Genomic DNA, 25,464 nt, shown 5'->3' with positions numbered 1-25,464 from the left:
TCTTTACTTGCTGAAAGATAATAGACATTTTCTTCACTTTGGCAAGATAGAAAGTGTGGATAGAGGAGAATGAAGTGATCACTTTTCTGTTTTGCCTCAGATATCTCAATGCACCTAAGAAATGATCTGACATATATCTCAAAGCAAAAACAATAGCAATGTTTTAGTCAGGAGAAAAGTAGGAAAGAAAGTCAAAATAAATGTAAAAACAAGAACTCTGCTCAAGAAAATATTGATAAACTATTACTTTCTTACTGTTAAGGAAATCCTCTAGTTACTTAATCTGCTACAGAAAGTAGCACCTTAAAAACACTTCAGCACATTTATTTCCCTTAGTCTTACTTCACAGCATGTACTCACCATTTTATGCAGAGGCATGTGGGTAAGATTAAGGACAATCCTTCCACAGGATTTTTTTAAGCTCTTTGGTATTCCTTTGAAGACTGCAGCAGTAGTTTACATACTGGCTATTTAGCAGTAGTGTGGAGGGTGAAACACTAACTGCACACCATACTCTCTGCCTCTTTAAATATTCATTGTTGAGTAACCATCTATGGAGCCTCATAAAGAATTAACTCTTTAGATGGGGAAGATCTCTGCTTAAGTGCATAGCACAAATCCTACATGATTTAAATCCCACACAATCCTATTTAAAATCCAAAGAGTTTCCAGCTGTTTGCATTGTTCACTCTCTAATATTAACATCTGGTTTTGAAATCCTATGCAAGCAATATTGTTCTATTACACTAGAAAAACAGGAGAAAGTAAATTCAACCTTCTCCATTGATTTGGGGATGTAAGTAAATTACATCTAAATCTTGAACCTCAAGGCTGAATCAACTTCTTGGTCAACTACTTTTCAACAACTTCCATGTTATGTATTACGTATCAGGTTATTCATAGAGCTTGAACAATTGAGCTACATCTCCTGAACTGACATTTATGAATTTCCTTGAATGCTGGCTAACGAATAGTATGTGTGCAGAAGTGCCAGACTGAGAAACTCACTTATTTTGCGAAATACATATTCCAAATGTCATATTCATTTTGAGGATTAGTTTCTACTTTTTTTTTTTTTCTCCATATTCAGCTGTTCAACTTACCTAATTGACCTGAGTGTAAGCAATTCGTTAGGCTAATGAAATTGTTGGTGTGAAGCTATTGCATCAAAGATACATGACTGCAGTACATCATAATTATGCCCGAACTTTAAAAAAAAAAGTAGATGGAAATGGGCAAAGCTGTGAAAGAATATTTGGCCTTCATAGATATTGACTACTATCTATAAATAAGTAAATTTTACATGAGAGATTGCTTCCAATGACAAGGGTCAAGGCTTACTACTCCTTCTAGCAAGAATCTGACATGTGTTTTACATACTTTAAATAAGTCACTAATAATCCAAAGACCAGCGCTGACCAATCCTGCAGGTACTAGCTTAACATCACAGATGCTCAAGCTCCCTTAAAACTTAAAAACAGGAAAGGCATTTTCTAAGACACAGTCCACTGTCTATGAATATCCCCAGCCATTATTCACAATATAGCAATGACTTGACTCAAACCTACTCAGAAATCAGCACATGGTCTCCTTTCTCTTCATATAGATGTGCAAGTTAAATATAAAAACGATAAAGGTAAAGGAGTTATGTGCCAATTATGCCAAAACATACAGAAATATTGTCAAATGTGACAACATTTTCTTTAGACTCATCTTCTGTCAAATTTTAGCTTTCTTTACTACATTCAAAGTACCTTTATACACAAGAGACATCAGAAATGTGATTTGATTGCTGCCACCTCATTTCTGCCTCTGTTGCTAAGTTAGTAGTTGTGCAAGTGTGTAGTGTGTCTTTAATTGCTACCAACAGGAAGAAATCCTTCCTTAGAATTCATTAGCCAATGAATTCCTCACTCCTTGAATTGAAATATACTAATATACTTCAAGTATCCACTTAAGTCATACTTAGATGTGAAGTAAATGGTTTCAAGAGTCAACAGATTAATTTAATAAGTTCATTATTAGCTTTGCAGCATTCTTAACCATTCCAGCTCTAGGGCATTTAGCACAATAGCAGTACGTGTAGTGCTACAGGATGGCCCAGTTACAGTGTTTACTACCCTCTGGATATCTGTCTGAAGTTGTATTAACAAGGCGTCACAATGGAAGTGCTATCTGTAAAGTATGTGAGGGCACTCAGTCCAAAAGACGCATTCACAGTATACAGTACTGTATCTACTACATGATAAAGTAGCAGAACATTTACTGTTTTCCATCTATTTACCATCTACTACTTAGAACAAGTAAAATGGGCTTGCTTGTAGAGACCAGGCAACATGGTGTAGTTAAAAGAGTGTTTGAATTTCCTTATTCTGAGCAGCTTTGTTGCAGTTCAGGCATGAAAGTGCTCATGATGGGTAAGACATGCAGAAGAGAATGGCCTTCCAGCTTTCAGTGTCTGTGTGGACTCAACAGTAAATATGCTCCTAATCCATAGGAAAATGTGGTGGGAAATGTTAGGTTTTATTACAGGCTAGCTGGTTTCCTATGGTAAAGGTGTATGTACGTTTCCTATGTACATGCAAGTCATTCTTTCAAGTTTTAGGTATTTGGTAACATCCTAAAATTCTGCTTCTCAAACTCATGCTAGTCAGGAATTGTAGCGTCTCCCCTGTGTCATTATCTGAGTACAGCCTGGAGTGTGCTAGATAAAACCCTTTTTCTGGACTTTGTTACTGTAAGGGACTATGTGTCACAGTCTATGATTACAAAAGGCTGGAAGCAATGTCTCTACATTAGCTCTACATTAGGTTTTCAAAATTATCATTCCACTGAAATGTTTCCAAATGCATTTTGAAGGTTGCTGTTATCCACATTGTTTCCGTTTCTATATTTGGAGTCATAATAGTGTTTTACCTCAGAAACAAGCTATTATGAGGTAATTAGACCCTGCACAAACTGTTCTGCAGTAACTGCAGAAGGCATGAACTTGTTAACTTACACAACAGAGGATACCTGAAGAGAGCAAAGCCCTCTGTGATTGACAAGTCAGCAGCCTAGGCAGAAGACACAGTGGAATGAAAGCTAGTGCACAGGCCATTGGCACTCACTGACATATGTCTCTGTCAGAATCTTTGGCTTCTGAAGTACATAAGCTCTCCTGGGAAAAAAAAAAAAATCCTGAAGTTATTGATATTTTTTCCATCCCTCTGCTTACTAGGACAAAAAAATCTTATTAACTTGGTCTAGTATTAAATGTGGAGGTTGGTGTCCCTGCATGTGGCAGGGGGGTTGGAGATTCATGATCCTTGAGGTTTCTTCCAACCATGGCCATTCTGTGATTCTGTCAACCTAGTGATCACAGGGCTTTTTTTACTCCATCTCTTGAAATGGCAATACAGAACATTTTCTGATCTTATGTGCAGTTGTAAACGTGAATACACAGATTACATGTTTACTTAAAATATCTGTATGCAAGTGATGGCATCAAAAGCACAGTCACGGCTTTTGCCTACTGCAGTGTATCACTCATAATGCTCACAAGATTGGAAAAATTGATGATGGTAATGTTTGATTAGAAACTGCTTAGTAGTCTTTTTGCTCTCTGGCTAAATGTGCCTAATCCTGTTGTCATCCTTCTGAAAGCATGCATAAGGAGCAGAAAGGATCCCCACATGCAGCGCTTTGCTTTGTCTTTGTTTAGGATTCCTGCCTGTCTGTTCATTTTGAGAAACTTGGGTGCTCTGTGACCCAGTGGGAAAATCCCTCATGTGAGCAGCACCTTAGCTCTGTAACAGCTTGCTTGGCTGTGCCAGGGAACAGAGGGAGCACTCATTCCACCTGGCCCAGACACAGGTACAGCACAAGTGAGAACCTGGTGCTGGCAGTGCACTGAAGGCTCCAGCTCCTACTGGGACTTCACTGGGGGCTGAGTTCCCCTCTGGATAAATACCAACAGCAATTCTGGGGAAATGCTCTCTGTGAGAGGATTTAGGTACATATCAACCGGATCCTTTTAGAATCTAGTGCTGAACCAATAACACATTTACTCTTTCCCTTCTCACCAGGGAGACTGCAGCAGTGTCCCAGTAGTGCTGAATGTATATACTGAACAACACGAACAGGGAATGATATTGTTGCTGGGAGAACTCTTCTACAGAGGTTGTTTTACATAGGGGACACCTTAGTTAAATTACTCCTTGGAGTAATTAAATTACTCCTTGGAGTAAAGCATTCAAAAAAATCCCAAAGCCTACATCAGAATTCTACCCACACAGACTCTTGCCACTTGCCCTCCGAAAACCTAGTTTTAACTGCAGACTAACACAGCAGCTTTCATACATTATACCAGGCTCCTAGTGGCTTTTAAACTCAGGCCAACACAGACCTTCCCTGTCAGGCAGCTGATCCGCTCACATGGTATTTTTTAAGCCTCTACCCTGCTGTAAGCTCCAAGTGATGAGGACCTCCCCATTTTGATACATTTACCTGGCACATAGCATCACTGTGGAAGTCTACAGGAAGATCTGGCAGCTGCTGTCATGATATTGATCATAAGTAAGTAGCAGAGGATCAGTAAGATCATATTATCCAAGAAAGCTGCAAAGAACATTCATTATCTTCGGATACTACTTTCCTCCCCTTTCTACTCAATCTTCCAAGTCACATACTGGCAGGCAGAAAAACTTTTCATGTAGTAGTCAATTAAAAATTTAGGGGCCGTGCCATTTGAGCTGGATGTTGGTTTTCAGTAAGATGCATTGAACCACATTTAGTAATCAATAAATAAAAGGCTGGGAAAAAAAAAAAACAAAAACACTTTCTAGGTAGTGTACAAAAGGATTCTTGTGCCAAAGCTGTCACTTACATCCCATTTCAACTACTGGCTCGCTAAACAGTGAAAGTTCACTGATGGGTCTGCTAGAGGGGAAGAGGGAAGTGGAACGTCTGAAGTCTCCCACCAAAATAGTCCTCTCTGGACAAGTCAGAAAATAAATCATTCCAGCTGTGAACAAAAACCCTGTAAGTGATCTGATGCTCAATGTGAAAATAGCTAAAATCACCTGTTGGCAGTGATCCCCTCCCCGACCCCCTTTCCTCCTCCAGGTTCCTAGCGTAATAAGGAGGTGAAAACACAAACCAAATTCCCCAAACCCAACCATCTCAAAAGGCAAGTGTTCCCCAGTTCAGACCCTGAGCCTCCCGGGTGACAGGGAGAATTCAGTAGTAGGAATGTCAGAGCAGACACTGCAATTGGAGGTGGCTCACAGCACTCCACTGCTGATCCTGCCACGGAGCTTCAAACACAAATCAGAGCAATACATCAATACATTTAAAAAAAAAAAAAAAAAGGAAAGAAAAGAAAAGAAAGAAAAGAAATAAAAGACTTAAAAAAGAAAAGAAAAGAAATAAAAGTACCTTAGATTCCTGACTGGTGGTTGATGCTGGAGATGGAGGCTGCTCTGTGCTCTCCACTTCATTCTCTTTCTCCACACTGTCCACGCTGACTTCAGTCATGCTGCTCGGAGGAATCATTTTCCCTCTAAGACACTGCTAGTATCAAGAAAACGAGCTACAGACCTTTCTTGCTTTTTCTCATTTAATGTCCTCTTTCTTCTCTGCTCTTCTCGAGCAAATGAACTCTGACCACTCAGTTTCACTACATTTGCAGGACTAGAATTCTCTGGATTTTCTGGGTTTTTTTTTTTTCCTTCTCCTCCTCCTCCTCCCCTTCTTTCCTCCCTCCTCCCACCCCTCCCCTGTGTGGTTCTGCTGCACGGGGAGCAAGTTATCCACGGCTCCGTAGGGCAACTGCGTGCCAGCTTCTCCGTTTTCCCCGATCGTTCTCTCCTCAGCGTGAAGCCCGGAGGTGAGGAGCAGAGTCGTGACCATGAGCCCGCAATCAGCCGGGAGTGAGGCAAAGCAGAAAGCCCCAGCCACACACATGCAGGGCACTGGAGGGAGGAGTTGGATTTCTAATGCTGTGAATAGCTTTGGGGAGCATGTGCTGTCATAGTAGTGTAAGAAAGTAATGCGTGCATGCATGCAGACACACACAGAGGCATACAGCATGCATGAGGTGTGGGAGCATTCTACCTTCTAATCAGGCTGAGGAAGGCAGAGTTTGAAGGGCAGCTTTATATTCTTACAGGTCTGGTGATTTTCTGAAGAAGGGCTCTAAGGGAAAAGCAACACTCTTCTTACCTTGACCCAGAGAAGATGATTAAAAATCCTAGCTACTGTTGTCTCTTAAGCACCCATACTTTGCCTTATACCCCAAAGCAACAGGACAGAGCCAGAGAGGGGCACCTGTGGCTCTGAGTGCTTTTTACCCTTCTCCTAGGCAGGGCACCCCGGCTCTGAGCTATTCACACGCAATCAGGGCTTGCCGGAGCTCCCGGCGCTGCGCAGATCCGTACCTGGAGGTTGTCATAGTAATAACACTCTGTTGGGCTGCAGTGGGAAAGCTGTGGGCATCCCCAGGCGTCGTCTTTCCCGTGGATGCAGTGCCCAAAGTCACTCTTGGAGCTGCGGTAGCCCCGGCAGAAGGACGGCGTGACTTTGCTGGCAGGCTCAACCCACGCCTCTGGATTAAATCAGCTGCAAAGGCACCTGTATGCTCTCCTCCCTGCTGATTTCAGGTCTGCGTGGCAAAAGGTTGCTCCCCTTGTGCTCCCCAACACGTGTATGCTTTGTGGAGTGGGACCCATTCCATACAGCTGGGGGAGATGTCTCTTTATATTTCAGGGGAAGAAAAAATAAAAGCAACCCCAGGGTGCTTCCAATTATCAGTACTTACATCCCATAAAGCAACAAAAAACAAAAAACAACAAAAAAAAAAACTTGCTTTTTCCTGGAGGTACAGGCAAAGGTGTTCAGAGGTGATGCACTGACATCTGAGCCAGAAAGGAGCTCAAGAGAGGGTACCACATTCACTTTGGTCCTACCCCTTAGAAACATTCTTGCTACCTGGGGCTGCCCTGTAGAACTACTCTAGCCCAAATGATCTGTGGGTGAAAGCAAAGCAGGATTTCAAGACGCTAGGAGGTTGTACAGATGAAAGCCAGAGCAGAAAGTGCCCTGCAGCCTCAATATTCTTTACAACTATGCTGAAGTCTGGAAAAAACTACACTTATCTTTGAATTTCTGGTTTAAAAAAAAAAAAAAAAAAAAAAAAAAAAAGCATTTTTCTTTGAAATAGAGCATATAAGATACTGAAATCTTTAGGAGGCAATAAACATGAAATGCTGCAATGCTATTTGTACCACCACTTTAGAGCAAAAGTGTGTCTTAGGAGTCTGCCAGCAGAATCCATTACTTGGTCTCAGTAACACCATTACAGGGATCAAAACAAGAGCTCTGGTCAGTGTTGAGGCAGTTTCAATGACATCTGAGATTGAAGCAAGAAAACAGAGCTCAGAGGAGCAGATTTGGCAGATAAGTGAAAGAATTGATTTCCAAGGGTTTGATATCTAAAACACAGAAAAATCTTTGGCTGTTCTCTTCAGAGCCAGAGCAACTCTCCAGACACAAAGCTCACTTCTTCCATCCAGTGAGATTTAGGTCTTAGCAATGACCAAGGACAACAGAGATCTTGACAGCAACAGAATGATCCAGCTCTGACTGTGGTAACCTTCCTGATGGTGTGCAGCCCATCAGGGCAAGGGCACAAGGTCTGCCTGCTGCAAGGGCTGCTCTGCCCAATAATGCGATAGGTGAGAATCATGAAGCTATTTTTCCATCCCATTCCTCAGCAGTGCTGTGGATCAGTCTTTCCTGTTAAGAGACTCAAAAGCATCTTCGTATGGTGAACTGCAGGCCACCTCTGAAGTGTGTCTGGAGTGGCTGGTTAACAGTTAACACTCTAAGCATTGTAAAATCCTGCACACATTTTGTATGATGTGCCTGCAGCGTCATGACTGTGAAAGTGACTATCATACCACTCTCTACTCCTCTTTTTTTTCCCCCGTTTGTTTTACCAAATTAGTACTGACACCTGCTGCACTCCCTCTCTTCTCCCAATTACTCACTTGTCAACCATGAGTGATCTGTCACTTTCTTGACAATTAGCCTGGGAAAGATGAGTCAAACCTAAAATCTTACCAAAAAAGCAAAAAGGGAAGGAAGCTGGATTTTTTACATTTTTATTTCCTTCCAAGGGAGCTGGCTATTGAAAATCAAATATTCGGTGTAACAAAACAGACTGTTCAAATTAGATGAGCTTACATCTCCCTCTCTCTCCCACGCTTCACTCTTGAGAAGTTGGACTTGTGATTAGCACCGATCATTCTCTGAGTGAGGGTACCCAGCAGAAATGTGAGCACTGCAGCACGGAGCTAAATGAGAGGAAATTGAACAGATTCTCTAGTGAAGAGATGAGTGTAGTTTTCTGGAGTGGGGAAAGGAAATCTGGATGAATAAAACATGAGGATGGATTCTCCACCCCCAGCTGAAGTTGTTGCACTACGTAAAGGTGCTTGGATGCTGCTTGGAGTCACTGCCAAGCATTCTCCTGCTGGGCAGAGCAAGGCTGAGAACATGAGTGCTATGCCTCACCCTCTCTCCTGTGTCCAAGCACACACACGAGTGTGATGCAGAGCACGTGATGTGGTGCTGGAGATCCAGTTCTCTAGTGAGAGCATCCCAGAAGCTCCCAGCACAGGAAAATATACTCTGATTATTAATACATGTTTTTGTACTGCTGAGTCCTACCTGCTCTAAAGCTCCAAAGTGGCAAGGTGAAGTTGATGTAGATGTTTTGGCCTATACCACATTCCTTCACCTTCTTCCTCTAACATATTTAAGCACCTTTCTGCAAAAAGAGTACATAAACACAGCTGTATTTCACTGAGAGGAAAGTTATGAAATCAGCACTTATTTAAGATATATATATAAATAAAAAAGATGTTCTACCCACTTGGATACACCCCATGTAATTACTAGAGAAAAATAAGAAGTAAAAAAAAAAAGGAGAAGAATTCATTATTCAGCAAATAACGAATGTACGTGTCATTATTCACTGCCTGGTGCATCAACCATCTCACAGTCCTGAGCAAAAAGAGTATAAAGGTGCTTACAGAGATGATACTACTAATAAATGACACTTCTAAACCACTATATACCTCTCCCTAGCAGTACAGAAATCAGGAGGAAACAGGATGTCTGCCACCAAAGCAGAGCCCTCAAAGGAAGGAGTATTGAAGTTTACTGAAAGTCCAACATCCAACTGGCTGCAGACTGAGTGCTACAGAAAACCATTAGCCACAGAATAAGGTTGACTTTCTGGCATTTGAAGTGCAACTTAATCAGCCTTTCTCTCAGTCCCTCAGTTCAATTTGTGAGTGTTCCAGGTGAGAAATAGTACCTTCAATTCTTATTCAATCCAATTTTGTCTTTGTGGAAACTGGCAACAGGCTATGCCTCTATTGCTTTTTGTGATGGGAATTTTACTTTTGGCATGGCGCATTTGGCCAGACATACTGGTGGATGTCTTCACGAGGCTGTGCTTTCAGATTTTCACTATTGCCCACAGCTGGCTACCAGATGGCAAAGACCAGATCATTGTGCTAGTGGAGAATTTTCAGGCATTTCCAGGCTTGTGGGCACTGCTCTGCCAGCAAACATTGTACCCACAGAGAAAACAGTGGTAAAATAGCAGAAAGAGGCTGTTTTTGTTGCTTTGTTTATAGTAACATACCTCTTGCTTGCTATCAATACAACCTTGGCAGTTCATCAGGTGGCTAACATGGTAACAACTGCAACCACCTCCCTCAGGATTTTGCTTATGAAAATGCCATCCAAGGGCTACAGTCACCAGCTCATCAGATTGGAAGCAGAAACCAGACAATGCTCTGAAAGCATTCCAAGAGCTAATGGGATAGTGATGACTTGCATTTTGACTACAGTGATCTCAAAATACATTTTCGAGTCAAAGTAGTAAGCCTCCTATCGCTCCTGGGAGTGATTATACTGCAGCAAGGGAGTAACAGAGGAGGAAGCCAAACCAACAGATTCGCGCTTGTACTTAAGCACAGAAAAAAATGGAACCTCTGCTTGAACATAAATTTCAAAACCTGCCTTCTCTCCATACACTGCAGTGCTACAGGGATTGATGCAGAAACCGTGCTGCAGCTCGGGCAACTTGAATTTATCTTTCAGAGTGATCACAACGAGATTAAAACACTGCTACCCAGACATCTAGTTCAGGAAAACGAAGAAAGCGGCATCCTCTTGTGACAACAAAAGTTGTTTGAGAAGAGGAGAAGAGGATGTAATTACAAAACGTGGAGTTTAGCCAAGATACAGCATGTAATGTGTTCGGGCTTACAAAAAGCTTTGCAATACCTTTAAATAACTAGCGACAGTCCCGACCTGATTTTACATCTCTGCTAGCAATGAGATTCCTTCTCTCTTTTTATAGGAATGTGATAAAAAAAGAGACCCATGGAATCAGTAGCTCTACTTCATGCAACTCACAGATGCTCCAACAAATTCATGGCATTTAATAGCCATTTACTGAAACAGTCCAATATGACTGTAGTGAGAATGCCCTGACCCAGTTCAGTGAGTGGCTGTGATGGTGATTCATCTACACAAGCACAACATACTAAATCCTTTCAGAGTATCTGTGCTCCAAATATTTAGAGAAATAACAAAGTTATGACAACTAATGTACTGATCTCTCCCACCCTTTCTGGACTCTGCTTTAACCTCACTTCTGTTCCCCAGGATGAAAGGCTTTATGGAAAGTAGGATTCTTCTTGATAGCTCTCAGAACAACTCTGGAGAGTCTCCTATCACCCCAATCAACTCTTTCTACTCTTTTTTTTTCTCAGCTATTTCCAGGGTGAAGTGGGAGGAAATCCTCACAGGGTTACCATCCTGGATCTTGGGGTTATTATTTTTTTTCTAAATGACTTTCAATGGAAGGGAACTTTCAGTCTCACTTTTCTTTCATTAACCTTCCCCAACCTGAATTCGCCTTGAAATTCCCTTTTCCAGCTGTTACCCTTTCCAGTCATGAATAATACAACTTTCAAGGCTTCACTGGATTTGTCTTATGTACCTGCTTTCTCCATCACTCTGGTATTCAGTAGTGCATCATAATGAGCTACTTCTTAACTAATGCCAGTTAAAATGCATTTAGAGCAATGTTTTGCTTAGTCTGTAAATAGAATCTAAAGCAAGCACTGGCAAACATTCCCAGCATAGTTAGTGGTGAATACAAGGATACATGTATGCTTTTTTTTGTGTGTTTGTGCAGATATCTTATGGCTATGCACCAATTCTTAAAAGGCTGTGCATGCACAGTATTTCCTGTCTTAGGCAGTTAGAGTGTGCCTGTCACTGTAATATTTAGGCACAAACATGCATGCTGAATGCAAAATGAACTTTGCTGTCTACACAGTTGTGTTACCATAATTTGCATAGAAAAGAAAAAAAGGATTTCTTAGTGCACTGCTGACCTTTGTTAGAAAAGCAGAGCTTTTCTACAGTGTGGCACAACTCTGTTGTTCACAGCAAATCTCTAAGAGCCTTTGGATCTGGTAGGATGAAAGACTTCACTGAAATATCAGAAATTATCATTATCAAGATTAACATTTTGCTCTATCAGATTAGTGCATGTGTCAAATGGAATAGAAGCGTGTATGATGAGGGCTGCCTACTATTACATAAGTTATTATAATGATCTATTACAGCTCTTGAACAAGAATAAAGCAAACATTCAGCCTGCTATGAATTGAATGGAAAGGTGAGTATCTTACAGCCCACATATATTGCTTTTGTTTCTTGAATGTCGATAAGATGCAAAGCTTGAAAGATACTGAAGGAAAATGGGCTGTGCTCTCACTGCACAGTTACCAGTTCTAAATAAAAACATGAAGTAAAAATTTAAAAGAGAAAAAAAAAAACCAAAAACCTTACAAAACTGCAAGAGATTATCTGTAATGTTTTATATTATTTGATTTTAAAGTAACTAAAAGTCTTACAATCTAATGCAAAATGGATAGAGGAAGGTAGGTTTGTCTTCCTGACTATTACTATATTACTATTCTGATTCTACCAAACACATTCAGTACCTTTTAAAAGGACTGAGAAAGGTCAATTTATGTAGGTAAAAATTAGGTCTCAGTATCTTGTCTAGAAGCAGTGATAAATCTACTGAGTCCTTTAGTTGAGAATCTTCCCAACTAGATTTCCCCACAGAAAGTCCATCCAATTTTTAAAGTGTTCTAGTACATAAAATCATTATATTTTGTTGCTTGAAGCAATAGGAAAGCATATGACCACTTGCTGCCATTTGAAATCTCCACACAGAGCACTTTTGAGTCATTCCTTTTATATCACAGCTTCATTATCCAAAGGGGTCAAGCCCAGCTGCAACAATTTCACTGGGGAAGATAATCAAGATTTTTAGAACAAACAGCAGAAAAGAAGAGAAATACAAGGGGGAAAAAAAAGAAAAAAAAAAAGAGGGGAAAATGGTGTGAATGACTTTACTTTCCACATTCTCAATTACTTCTATTTCTTCAAAAGATTTAAGAAAAAAGAAACAACACAACAGTAATGGTTTTCTTTCTTCAGTCGTATCGCCCATAGTAGCACCATGCTGTACATGTAATTCTGATGTTTCAGTGTGGCTGTTCAGGTAGAAATGGCCTGCAGACCACATCCAGTGAAGACCTGGACTCCTACCACTCTTTCCATGGAATATATTATCCCAAACTCAAGGGCTTAATAATTGAGCATAGTGGTTTCTATAGACTTTAAGTAAGCAAAGTACCTAATTATGTTGTACATTTATTCACGAGATTGGCCAAATTGATTTTAGCAAGAGTATCCAGAATCTAAAAGTTACATGGCTGACAGTTTAGATAATACAGCTCTGTGTAATTGTAAAATTCCATTTTAATTTTGTAGTGCATATTACTTCTATGTCTTATTACTCTTTCTAACTGGTCCACCAGGATAGAAAAGACTTTTAAGCATCATGATAGCTGAAATCTGGAGGAAAATCAAGTCATTCCAAATTCCCAAGGAAGGCTAATATTTGAGATGCTTCAATTTAGATAAAGGAAGAATTAACAACTCAGAACAAGTGGCTGGACTTAAATAAATGCAAGAGACCAACAGTTAAAGAAAGCAGCAATTTATAGCAGAAGGGATAGGCTTCATCAAATAATAGAAGGGATTGTTCCAAACTGGGGCATCCTTCATACAAGAGGATGTGGTAGTCCACGTGATCAGAAGTTGCAGACATTATGAAGATATAACCTCAGACAGAAAAGTGTTTTGGTTCATAAGAAAAGTGAAAAGGAAAGTGCTAGCTATTAAGGTACAGTATAACAAAAGAGGTGGTTGTTTTTTTTCCAAGTGGATGTGACCAGTAATCAGATATGAACTCCTACAAACACACAAAGTTTATGCCTAAATTGTGAGCTCTTCAGGTTCAATATTGTCCTTCCATTTTGAATTAGTACAACACCTAGGAGCCAGCTTTGCTTTCTTTCTGGTCTTAATATTACATTAAAAAAAAAACCCAAATAATTATGTTAAAAAGTGGATGTGTGCATGATCGATCCCAGGGCACTGTAAACCTAACCAGTGCAACATTTGGATGTGTCTAAAGGTTTTATCATCAAAATTTTCCTTTAGTTTTTCCCCCTCACTCGCACTCCCATTTTGCTACGATAGACAAAATTCTGCTTTTCTAAACTAATCAGTAGAATCTGAAGTATAAAAGCATTTTTAAAAATAAAAGCATAAATCCAGAGTTATATTTTCAAGACTGAAATCTTAAACGAAGACATCAAGGTAAGGAAGTAGTAGCTAAACAGTAGATTTCTTAATATCTGTGTTCATATGCGGCGTACTTAGCCCAGTGCACTGAGAGAGAGACAAAACTGGGCAGTAGTGCTCAGAAAAGATGAGGAAAGATCACTGCAGCAAGGACTTCACACATCAAAAGAAAAAGCGTAGAGAATGATCCAATTTAGGGAGAAATGGCTGCTGTGTATTTGTGTGACCCCCTAATGAGAGTTTTGTGTAGCAAATCTATTTTTACCTTCCACATAGAAAAGCAAAGAATGTCCAGAACTGTGAATGATGTATTTTAACTGCAAATAGTTGGAAAGGGTTTTGACTTTTTGAGGGGTATTTTTTCATTCCGTTACTACCAGTGGATTTATAAGGGTACTTGTTAATATGTCTTAAAAGCCATTTCTCCATGATCTTAGCTGAAATACTGCTCATGTCCTCATAAGTGTGATTTTCAAAAATATTTCATGGGGCTTTATCTTCTTCCAGAGATGTAAAAGCTGTCTTCTGTTGACAAAGACAGACCAGCTGGACCAAAAGCAAGCAGTTAGCTTTAATTCATACTCCCATTTTTGTCCAAAAACATTTAGATCTGTTTTACTTGTTACTATTCCTTTCACTATTAAGCACCTAGAAATCACACCTGGACCCTAAGTTCAGGGGAAAAATACATATAATCTAGTGCATGCTTCACCCACCTTATGTTCATATTCTTACTCCTTTAAAAGTCACGACTGAAAGCTTTATTCCAATGAACCTAGATCTTATCTGATCTAAATGCAAGAAGGAAGTTGTAAGTAGCATAAAATACATTGTAATAAAACAGCCATAAGTATTTCTCCCAACCCTTTATTGTTAGGTGCTGTTTGCTTAGCAGATGGTAAATAGGCTATCAAGAAAGACTTGGGGGCAATTTTCCAAAAGACATGAATGACACCAGGGTACTGAACTTTGCTTAACCAAAGATAGATAAAGCTCATTTTATTTTAAAGAGAACACATCTTCCTCCCACCTAGGGAGAATTTTGAGAATTACAGTAAAAGCTTCTGTGCCAATTCTAAAAACCATCGTTCCTGAGAAACTATTTTTTACATGAAATTTCAGCTCTATTATACTACCGAAAAGAGGAAGACGTTCATGTTCAACTACCAAAAGACTACAAATTTTTTTAAGAGAACCATCTTAAGGGGGAATTTTGAGGATGCATGCAGAATTCTTGATCCAGTGAAATTAATAAATGGTTCCAAGATGTCATCCTTACAATCAAATACAGATGGTTGCAGATAGGGATGTCTGGTGATATCTGTTGGAATAAAACAATACTGGAAAGCCAGGCCATAGCAGTTATCTGGCAAAGGGATCAGTCAGTGCTATTATAGTCAGCATGCAAACCTCCTTCCCTGTTAATTACTTGCATCTACTGTCAGAGATCTAATTATTCAAGAAAAAGATTAAAATTCCTAAAAGAGCAGAGCTGAAAAAATGGAATACAGCCAAACTTCCCTGAAGTTTTCACTTATGACAACCTAAGTCTGCGTGATCAGCATCAATTTTAAATACATGTTAACCTTTTTATTCTTTACTCTAGCCATCCAAGAGGCATGACAAAATAGGAGAGAGCCCCAGATGTATTTCTTTCAAATCCTTACTCATTCTAGCACTTCTTGTACCACCTGACTGTACTGAATTAGTGATAAAAATAGAAAGAAGGATCCCTGGAAACAAAAATTTAGTTTGGAAGGTATGGTTTTACATTGATATTGACTTCATCTCTGAGAAGATTGGTCACAAATTCCTAGAGCCATCGAGCTTATTGATAGCTTCTGTGTTAACCATTAAACCTCGTCCATTGTGATGGATACATTAGACAGAAATCAAGGTGAAACTCCTTCCTGAACATGTAATGGTTTTCTCTGTGTACAAATACAGCTTACAGTCTTTTTTATCTTACTTAAAAAGTGGATGAATTAGGAGATCATCTGATGACCCATATTACCAGGCTTCTTTCAACAAATGGACACACAAAGGTGAATGAAAGAGGGAAAATTCTGTGAAAATTCAGGTGTTGCTATAATTTGTGGCTAGATATTGGTTGGTGTTCAGATGGGTTTGAACAGACCCTGCTCGACTGGCTTTAGAGATCTACATTATTTACACAAACTGGTAACAGAAGAGATGAAGTAGCATTAGACATGAAATGAAAGATCACAGAAAGCAGGTGAACTCGAATTGCATCTGAAGACGCATTTGGAAGCTGCATTTTAGCAGTTCTTACACTTTGTTTTTAGATGAAGCCTAAAGCCTCCATTCTCAACCTTCAACGTCTCTACTGCCAGAGGGTATAATATGAGCTGAGGGCAAATTTACAGAAGAATGCAGCAAGAGGAAGAATAATTATTAACTTGGCATTACAGAAACTACATTAACTGTGCCATCTGGGACCACAGAAGAGACACAAGTTAATGGAATCATTGCTCTCATTTTCTAAGTCTATCCATGAGGGAGCAACTTGACAAAATATCAGTTACTATTTTGAACGACAAAACTGGACCAATTTGTCTTAGCTGTCAGACATTCCTACCCAAAAAGGACAATTCCTGTTTTTAGCACACTCTTCACTATTTTCTGTATTTTTTCCCCCTATAATCTTTCTCACAAAGACATGTAACTATCCCAGCACGTTTCAACACAGTTTAAAAGCCACGTCCCTGTTTCTGCCTCAGGGGTTCTAATTTCCTTCAAATGTTAAATATTAGTTCAATACAAAAGGATTTTCTACTTTAAGTAGTAACCTTAGTTATCATCTCATCTCATATTCCACTGGACATGTAAATGATTTATATATTCCCTACAGGGCTAGCTTTGATATCAAGGGACTGATCTAACAAAGACTTTGTCAGAGCTCTCCAACCAATTTAATCAATTATTCTTTATTCTGAGAACACCACAACACACTAGTCTCTATCAGGGTTTACTGGAAGATGTAGAAATGCAATCCTTGTCAGATGAGGCAGTGCTGTAACCAGCTAGATTTTACCAGTGTGGTGGAGGTGAGCTGCTGCTCAGTGAGAGCAATTCTAATATCTTGGCCTTAATTAAAGACCTACTGCACGCCTGGTGGGAAGCCATCAATGAGAAGGCTTTCGGGAAACAGATATGAACATATCTGAGCATGCCCATTTGAGCTGTGGCCAGAGAATCTTCCCTTCTTTCCCAAATGGAGTTATATTGTAATTTGTTCACCCAAAGCATGTGCCAGGATTCACACAATGTGGACTTGGGATGAGCTGTAGACAAGTTTCACAGTGTGCGGGAGAGAAAGACAGGGTTTGGGCACTGATTTGCTGCCTTCTTGGATGTATTTCCCTACTGAGTTAAGAGGAATAACTGCTCACTATTTCTCAAAAATTAATTATCTGCTATAAACTCACTAGCCACTTAGGCTCAATGCTAGCATGAAAGTCTGTCATTCAAATGGAAGAGGAATATTTTTTTTGTTTACTCCTTGAAATTCTAAATCAACAATGAAAAATATCCTATCAGTGACTATTGAGCCATTCCTAGGCTCAGCTTTTCAGTTCTAGTGCTTTAATCATGCTGGCATGAAGACTTTAGGCAATATATTCTAAAGACCTAATACCTATATCTAGTTATTGAACCATTAAATCAATTCCCCAAATCCTCCACTCTTAGACTAGTGTGAACTACTCTCTCCCACCAACGATCTACTTCGACCTTTCATTAGAATAGTTGTGCATAATTTCTTGTCACTTCAGACAAACCCCTCCAGTGTTTATCATCAATGATGTGGCCAAAGCCTTTGAAACCTGTGAGTCATTAGACCTTGATCAAGCTATGTGAGCTCACGTAAGAAAAATATGAAGCAGTGTGCTTGTGGAAATGCTTTGCTTTCTTATCTGTTGTACCTCAAATAAATTTTTTCATGAGCAGAGGTCTTTCTATAAGATATATTTCTATATATTCTCAACGAGCTTTTCATTCCCAGTGCAAAATTATTTTGGCTATCAGCTGTATATACCAAAGAGTATGTGAAATGGAAAAATTGATCAAATGTTGCAGTGCTGCAGATGTATGAGCTCTTTGACTTCCAAAAAGGTACATCTTGGTAGGTATGTATTTAAATCCCTTACTATTCTGCTCTTTTCCCTTTATTTATCCTTAAGAATTCCTTGATTGGTACGTAGGGTTTGGGTTCAGTTTTGATGGGTCAGGGACGTGGATGGTGGAGTTCACTGCCATGCTTTCAAAGCTAATGGCAGCTCTCAAAGTCTTCACAGGAAAATAACCAATTATGAAACACTCTCACATGCAATCAAATGAAACTTCAGAATGTGTCTGTGATTTTGATGTAAATCTGTCAGATGGTTCATCTATTTTAGAGGAAAGCGATTTCTGCAAACTTTGATGCACTTGACATTAAATGTACTTTAGCTTACAAAACTTGAACGCAGTAAGCACCTGACAGTTTTAGCTTTTCAGACACTTATGACCATTTCACTTACAGAGGTCAACAAAAAAGAACATTTTCCCACGCTAAATCCAATGTTATTGCAGAAATGCTGTATGACTGCTTGTCAAAGTCAGTAGATAATTTAAAGGCTGCAGTGTAAGAGCTATATTTTCTTTGTGAGTAGCACGCTTCCACATTTAGGAGAATATTCAAAATCCAGATATATACATGTGAATGCTACAAATACTTTCCTGGGCATGGCACACTCTACTAATTAATTTGGCAACAAGAATTACACAATTAGCTCCTGGACCACCATGACAGAGTGAATAAGCTTTACTGATCTAAACACCTCAAGGCTTGGGATTTAAAAGACAAACTTATATCTGAATTGTGCATCACATGGTGAAATACTTTCCCCTCTTCAGCTTCCCTCTCTATTTTGCAGCCTGTTAGTCAGATGGTTCATCTCAGTGACAACCCCATCCCGCTCATCTTTCTGCTCCAGTAGAACTTAGCAAGTATAGCCTCTTCACAAGCTTTCCTGCTGATGCTACAACAAAGACTATGTCTTATGCAACACTGGAAGCTGCATTTCTAGGATCAGTGGTCCTAAGCAAATGTTTCAGTCCTTAGAAGGGAATTGAGTGGGGTTACGAAAGGTCTGCAGGAGCTAGGGTGCAGAATTACATGTTATTCCCTCAGTAAGTCTCTGGAACAAGCACAGTTCTAATAGGCATACCTTCTACTGTGCACATTTAAGGCACTTTGGGATGGCCAAACAACCTTTAAATGACAAGCCTTTAAATAACAATTATGCTCGTATTTCTGCATACTGTTTACTGTTTTGTGAGCCTTTCTAAATCCTTAATCTGCAACATATCTAGTCTTCTTTTTTGTTTTTTTTTTTTAATCTCTATACAGCCACAACCTAGAACTATGACCTCAGTATATTTCCAATATAGCTCACCCACAGCACATCAGCAAGACAGGTTTTACTTCTTCAGCATTACACTGGCCATGCAGCCTCACTTCTAGCTGGGAAAGCAGCTTGCAGGGGGGGCTCAGCAAAGTTTCATTTAATGCAAAACAAAACCAGTTAGAAATCAGGACTCTGATTCAAGCACGTCTCTCAATCAGGTTGGCTTGGTGCTGTGAACCAATCAGCCTAATTAGGCAGACGTGATGAGGAGCAACTGTCCTCTCTAGAAACACCCAACTGTGCATGGGAGCTGGCAACATTAATCAGCCTTTTATCAGGAACTCTGAAAGAAGCAACCAAATGATGCCCAGGTGCAGAGCCTCAAATAGCTGTGTAACTGGCACTTGGGAGTTTTAGACTGTCATGAAACCGTGCTCTGGTGCTAGGCTTTCCAAGAAAGGAAATACAGAAGACTGAGGGATGTATCATAAGTTCTAGCAGAATTAATTAAAAAAATGTCAAAACTGTGAAATATTAAAAAAAAAAAAAAAAAAAAACCTTCAAAAAAAGCAATTATATTCCTGCAGCTTTATGAAGTTATTTCGGCTTTAATACAGAAAGAACTGAACAAAACTTTCTTTTTAAATGTTGAAAGAAGAGAGAGAATTTCTTTTCATACAGTCATATCTGCACACCTCTTTGAGTAATTACAGTTTCTAGGCCTTATGATTGTGACTATAATTTAGAAAACATTAATTGGAACACTATACAGAGCAGAAGTGTCTGCAGTCATTGCCTGAAACAATAGCTTGGATGGATATGACTTACTTCATCCACCTTAGCATATATTAACTTTGAAGACCGATAATAACAATACTGTTGCCATTTCACTACTATTCGTTTCATTTCAAATATCAGCTGAAGAACTTATACTTCTCTCTCAAGCAATAGACCTCCCATTTTCTGTGTAATTCAGTATGATCAGATATTCTCCATCCAATCTATTGGTTTGATGGACTTTCTTTGACAAAAATGTTCTCTTGTGGCAAAAGGTTTCCTTACTCTTTTCAAAAAGGATCTGTTTCCAGGGAAATATGAACTTCAGTAAAACAAAAAACATCTTTCTAAAGCTAAGGTTGGCAAAGTCTCAGTTGGGAGAAGCAGTTCTTTTCATACTAAAACCTGCAAAGTTGCTTACTGCACTTCCCTTCTCCCACAACACCAGCCCTCCACACCATGCCTGAGGAAAACTGAGGGTCATCTCTGCAAAGCAGTTGTAACCTTAAATAACATTTCAGCTTAGTCTCAAATGATCTTTGAACTCCTGGTTAATCTAGTTAAATGCTGCACCAAATCTGACAAAAGTCAGAAATCTGAAATCCCAGTGAACAAAAGAGCCAAACTGAAAGACTTTGCTGAGATGTAAGAGGAATTAGGGAGAAAGCAACACTGTTGGGTTTTGGTTTTACCCTTCTTGCACATTTTCTCAGATGCATATCTGGAAAGTAGCTCCCCATTTCTGAATTTGCACTGTAGGCACAATGAGCCAGTGGGAAATGAAGGTGGTGGAATCCCATAGCCCCCCTGACTCTAATTAAAATGAGGGCCAGAAAGCAATTAAGCGGTGAAAATATATATATCTGCAACTACCCAGGAGGGGTGGCATTAATAAAGAGTTTTAATGCTGTTGCCTAATTAGAAGGAGGAGAGCTAAGGTTAGCAGTTTTGCTTGTCGCAGTGATTCAAAGCTTTGCAAAAAAACAAGTGAGAAGCAGTACTTTTAAGGCAAGGGAAGCTTCACATTCAGGCTTGCGGCAACTATGCTTTCATCTGATGACTGCATGAGAGACAGAAGGAAAAAGAAACAGCTCTAAGAAGTTACAGCCTGGAAGAGCATCATAGATTTTGGAATGCTGTATCTTCAAGAAAATGAAACTCATCTGCATCAGTCATTAGAAAAGCAGCCCTCTTATTTTACATGTCTTTTTCAACCCTGCTGCCATCCCATTACACCCCACTCACTGTGTCTCACATTTGGGCAAATGCCAGCTCAGAGTGCATCTCTTTGGGCTCTGGATGCTTTCCAAATTCACTAGCACTTTTGTTCTTTTCCCCATTAAAAAGCAAACAGTTCAGGGGCTGAAACACCTCTTAACATTGCTGGGATTATTGTGAATTGATTTAAAAGGTTTGCCACTGTACTCTTGATAATCAAGGCATTCCTCCTTGCACTCACACAGTGAGGTTGTCCGCTGCCCTGACAGGCAGGTGGGCTCTGCCATCTGCCTCATCCCCTTTACATCAACATATGTATGAAGAGCCATATCTTTCTCTTGGTTGGAGGAGCAATGGACACTGTTTGTCCAAATCCACCTGTGGGTTTGCTAGGAAATTTTCTCTAAAGGTGCTGTGCCTCATCCTGAACAGAACTCAGCTGCCCTTTTCCATGTGATATAAGTAGGTCTGCACCCAGTTTCCACAGGCACTTATATTGCATCCCTTTCAGTTTGGCTGGAAGAAGAACATGAATCTGACAGCGTGTCCAGAGGCAGAGGATCCCTTAAGAACGTGAATCTGACAGCGTGTCCAGAGGCAGAGGATCCCTTACATCTACTCTGGACCGTTGGCTTGGTGGTGACTTAAGAAGCACAAGTATTGAATCATCCTTTTCTCTGCCAGTCCAGGCTTTCAGAGGCGCAGTAACCAGACTTGCACTGGGTACATTATTAGAATTTATGAGGCCATGGCCCTATGGAGCATACGTGTTGCCTAAACAGAAGGATACAATGGGTTTATATTCAACTAAGTGGCACTGTATGCCATTTATTAACAAAATAACCTCCTCCAATGTGCTAATTATTTACTTTGCTACTGGAAAATATGTCATGGTAACATCAACACAGAGCAGCCAGCAGAAAACATTTACATTGAACTTTGAGTCATTTCAAGTACTGCTTTAACATTTAGGAATGGCAATTGTAGAAACAACTACTACTCTCATCTGTTTAGAGTATGATCAGAAGAAAATCAATTGCTCTCAAATGTTAACATCTCCTTACATACAGTTGGTGTTACTGATGGTAAAAGTAAGCATTAATACATACACAAGCTATACTTCTTCCTTCTTTGCAGCATAATTAAAGCAAACAATTTTTTCCACATTTGCCAAGCAGAAAGAATGTATGCATACATCGCAGTAAAATGGTACAAGCCTCCAGGGCTAACTGGGGGTGACATATTAAAGATGGTTCACAAATGCACATTTGAGCATTGTTTGTCTATATATTGCCAACTGCAAAAAAAACCCCACAAAACCTAACCTCAACTTCCCTCCCAACATTTCTGAGTTGCAGGTTTTTCTTCCCTGCAAGCAGCCAGTTCAGGGGGCGAGCAAATAAGAGCGGTCCCTGTGTTGTTTGTCATTCAGAAACAGTTCCTTCACTTTTACTGTCATCCTGAGGAAGCAGGATGCTTAATGAGGTCTGGAGAGGTGAGAGGGCTTTCTTTCCTTTCCACTGCCCACGCAATAGGTCCAAGATATAGGATGAGGAGAGTGCTTCTAATAGAGTGGCAGGCACTCCCACTGCCTGCCAGGAGCTAGGCACCAACGCTCCTTTTAAAAGCCACCATCAAACTCAATGTGTCAGAGGCTCCTAAGAGCAGCCACACAGGCATGTCAGGATCCCTGCTGTTATCGAAAGCCCTTTCATTAGTTTCAGACGAAGCTTGACATGTTTCACTCATGCTGGCCTGCTAGGCACCCTGTCCAAAATACCTATAGCAATGCCTATTAGCTAAGTAAAAATAAGGGATAGGAAGAAGGCAGCAGAATTAAAAAATAAAAATTAAAAAAGGAAAGAAAAAATATTCTTCTGAAATAAAAACTATATGTAAATAAACAGAATATGAGCGTGTTAAATAAAGATACTGTGAAACTTTTTTTATTGGGATAAAGTTATCATGTGTCTGAATGTTCCTGAAATGATCCTTCAGACATTTCATCCAGGAACACACAAAGCACTTAGTTACTCCTCTGAGATCTCAAAACATGCAGACTGCTCTTTGCAGCAGTGAGTCTGAGTTGACTACTCAACATCCAGAGGTCTGGACAGCCCATCTAGAGAGGCATCAGGCATGTATGTGGAGCCTGGATGCTCTGCACAGGACAGACTTGCCTCTGGACGGCCACATAAACTGTAAATTCATCTGATAGACTAAAGTACAGTTCTAGATAACAACACAGATCACAGAATCACAGGAACTGGAAGGGATCTCAAGAGATCATAGACTCCAATAGAGTCCAACCTCCCTGCTAAAGCAGGTACCCTAAAATAGGTTGCAACAACCAGACAGGTCTCTCCACAGAAGGAGACTCCACAACATCTCTGGGCACTCGCTGCAGAATCTACCTCCATATGAACAGATATATCCAGTGTTCATTGGTTTCACTGAGTGACTTTATGCTTGACTTTGGCTGATGTAGTCACCAAGCCTACGTTAATGATATATGATAAGTCAGGGGAAGACCCTGGTGACTGGAAAAAAAGCAACATCACATCCATTTTTGACAAGGGTAGAAAGGATGACCCAAGGAACTACTAACCTGTGGCCTCACCTCTGTGCCAGGGAAGATCATGGAGCAGATCCTCCTGGAATCTGTGCTAAGGCACGTGAAAGAGAAAAAAAGTGATATGGGATAACCAGCATAGTTTCACCAAGAGCAAGTCCTGCCTGACCAACCTAATGGTCATATATGATGGTGTAACTGCATCAGCAGACAAGAGAAGAGATACTGATGTCATCTATTTTGACTTCAGTAAAGCCTTTCACATGGTCCCCATATAACATCCTTCTCTCCAAGTTAGAAACAAATGGATGTGACAGGTAGACTGTTCTATAGACAAGGAACTGGTTGCAAGATCATACCCACAGAATGGTGGTCAATGGCTCAATGTCCAGAGGGAGATCAGTGATGAGTGGTGTCCCTCAGGAGTCAGTACTGAGACCAGTGTATGTCAGTACTCTACAATATTTTCATCAGTGACATAAACAGTGGGATTGAGTGCACCCCCAGCAAGTTTGCAGATGACACCAAATTGAGTACTATGGTTGACATGTCTGAGGAACAGAATGCAATTCAAAGAGACCTAGATAGGCTCAAGCAAAGGCTCCAGGAGAACCACACAAGGTTCAACAAATTCAAGTGCAAGGTCTTGCACCTGGGTCATGGCAGCTCTCACTATCAGTACAAGCAGGCAGACGTAATGATAGAGCACAGCCATGCCGAAAAGGACCTGCGTGTACTGGTGGATGGCAAGCTGGACATGAGCCAAAAATGTGCCCAGAAAACCAACTGTATCCTAGACTGCATCAAAAGAAGCATGGCAAGCAGGGTGAGGGAGGAGGTCCTGCCCCTCTACTCTGTGCTGGTATGACCTCAGCTGGAGTACTGTGCACACACGTGGAGTCCTTGGTACAATACAGATGTTGGAGTGCATCCAGGGAAGGGTCACAAAAATGATCCACAGAATGGAACACCTTTCCTATGAGGACAGACTGAGGGAGCTGAGACTGTTCAGCCTGGAGAAGAAAAGGCTCTGGGGAGACCTGTTAATGGCCTTACAGTATCTCTAGAGGAACTATAAGGGCTGGATGTCCCATCCCTGGAAACATTCAAGGTCAGGCTGAATGGGGCTCTGAGCAACCTGATCTAGCTGTGTACACTCATTTTCATTGCACGGGAGTTGAATCAGATGACCTTTAAGGGTTCTTTCCAACTCAAATGATTCTATGTTTATATAGATGATACCTGGGGAACCTTGGGCCAGCACATAGTACTAATACACCATGAGAGACTACAGAATTATAGTGTAGCTGATGCCTTTTTGTACAATGAAGTGTGGAAGATTTTATGATAAAATAATAACACTACAACTACTCAGCATGTATCTGCACCATACGATTGCTTTAGTTCTAATTTACCTGGCTGATTTTAGCTTGAGGCAAATGTTTCACTACAGCTTTGACTCCATTTTGAAATGCTTGCCTGCTGTGCTGTTCTCACTGCTTGGTAATTCTCTCTTGAGTACCAGGTTTCTTTGAATACTTCTGAGAGGATGCCTCTACAGAAAATTTACTGAAATAATGGCTGCTGGTAGTAGTTATGAGAATGGAAGACAAGGATCCCAAATGTGCAGAAGACTACAAAGAAGCATAACAAAGTCCATAATATGGCATATGAGAATTTCTGATT

At 40.2% G+C, this 25,464-nt stretch overlaps 1 protein-coding gene across 3 annotated transcripts in view; it reads right to left on the bottom strand.

Annotated features, from left to right (window-relative positions):
• The window catches only part of STAC (SH3 and cysteine rich domain), a 253,811-nt gene that overhangs the window by 67,622 nt on the left and 160,725 nt on the right, over positions 1-25,464 (bottom strand). The window contains exon 1 of one of the 3 annotated variants that reach the window (XM_048950684.1): positions 5,419-5,922. The exons of the other annotated variants lie outside the window; for them this stretch is intronic. Within the exon in view, the coding sequence (XP_048806641.1) occupies positions 5,419-5,535 (117 nt within the window). The 5' untranslated portion in view covers positions 5,536-5,922. Of the gene's footprint in view, positions 1-5,418; positions 5,923-25,464 lie in introns of those variants that run through there. 3 annotated transcript variants of the gene reach the window in all.

This window comes from Lagopus muta, chromosome 7 (genome assembly GCF_023343835.1).
Source record: "Lagopus muta isolate bLagMut1 chromosome 7, bLagMut1 primary, whole genome shotgun sequence".
In the NCBI taxonomy this organism is placed as follows: Eukaryota; Metazoa; Chordata; class Aves; order Galliformes; family Phasianidae; genus Lagopus; species Lagopus muta.
This window is presented reverse-complemented; position numbering and strand designations above follow the sequence as displayed.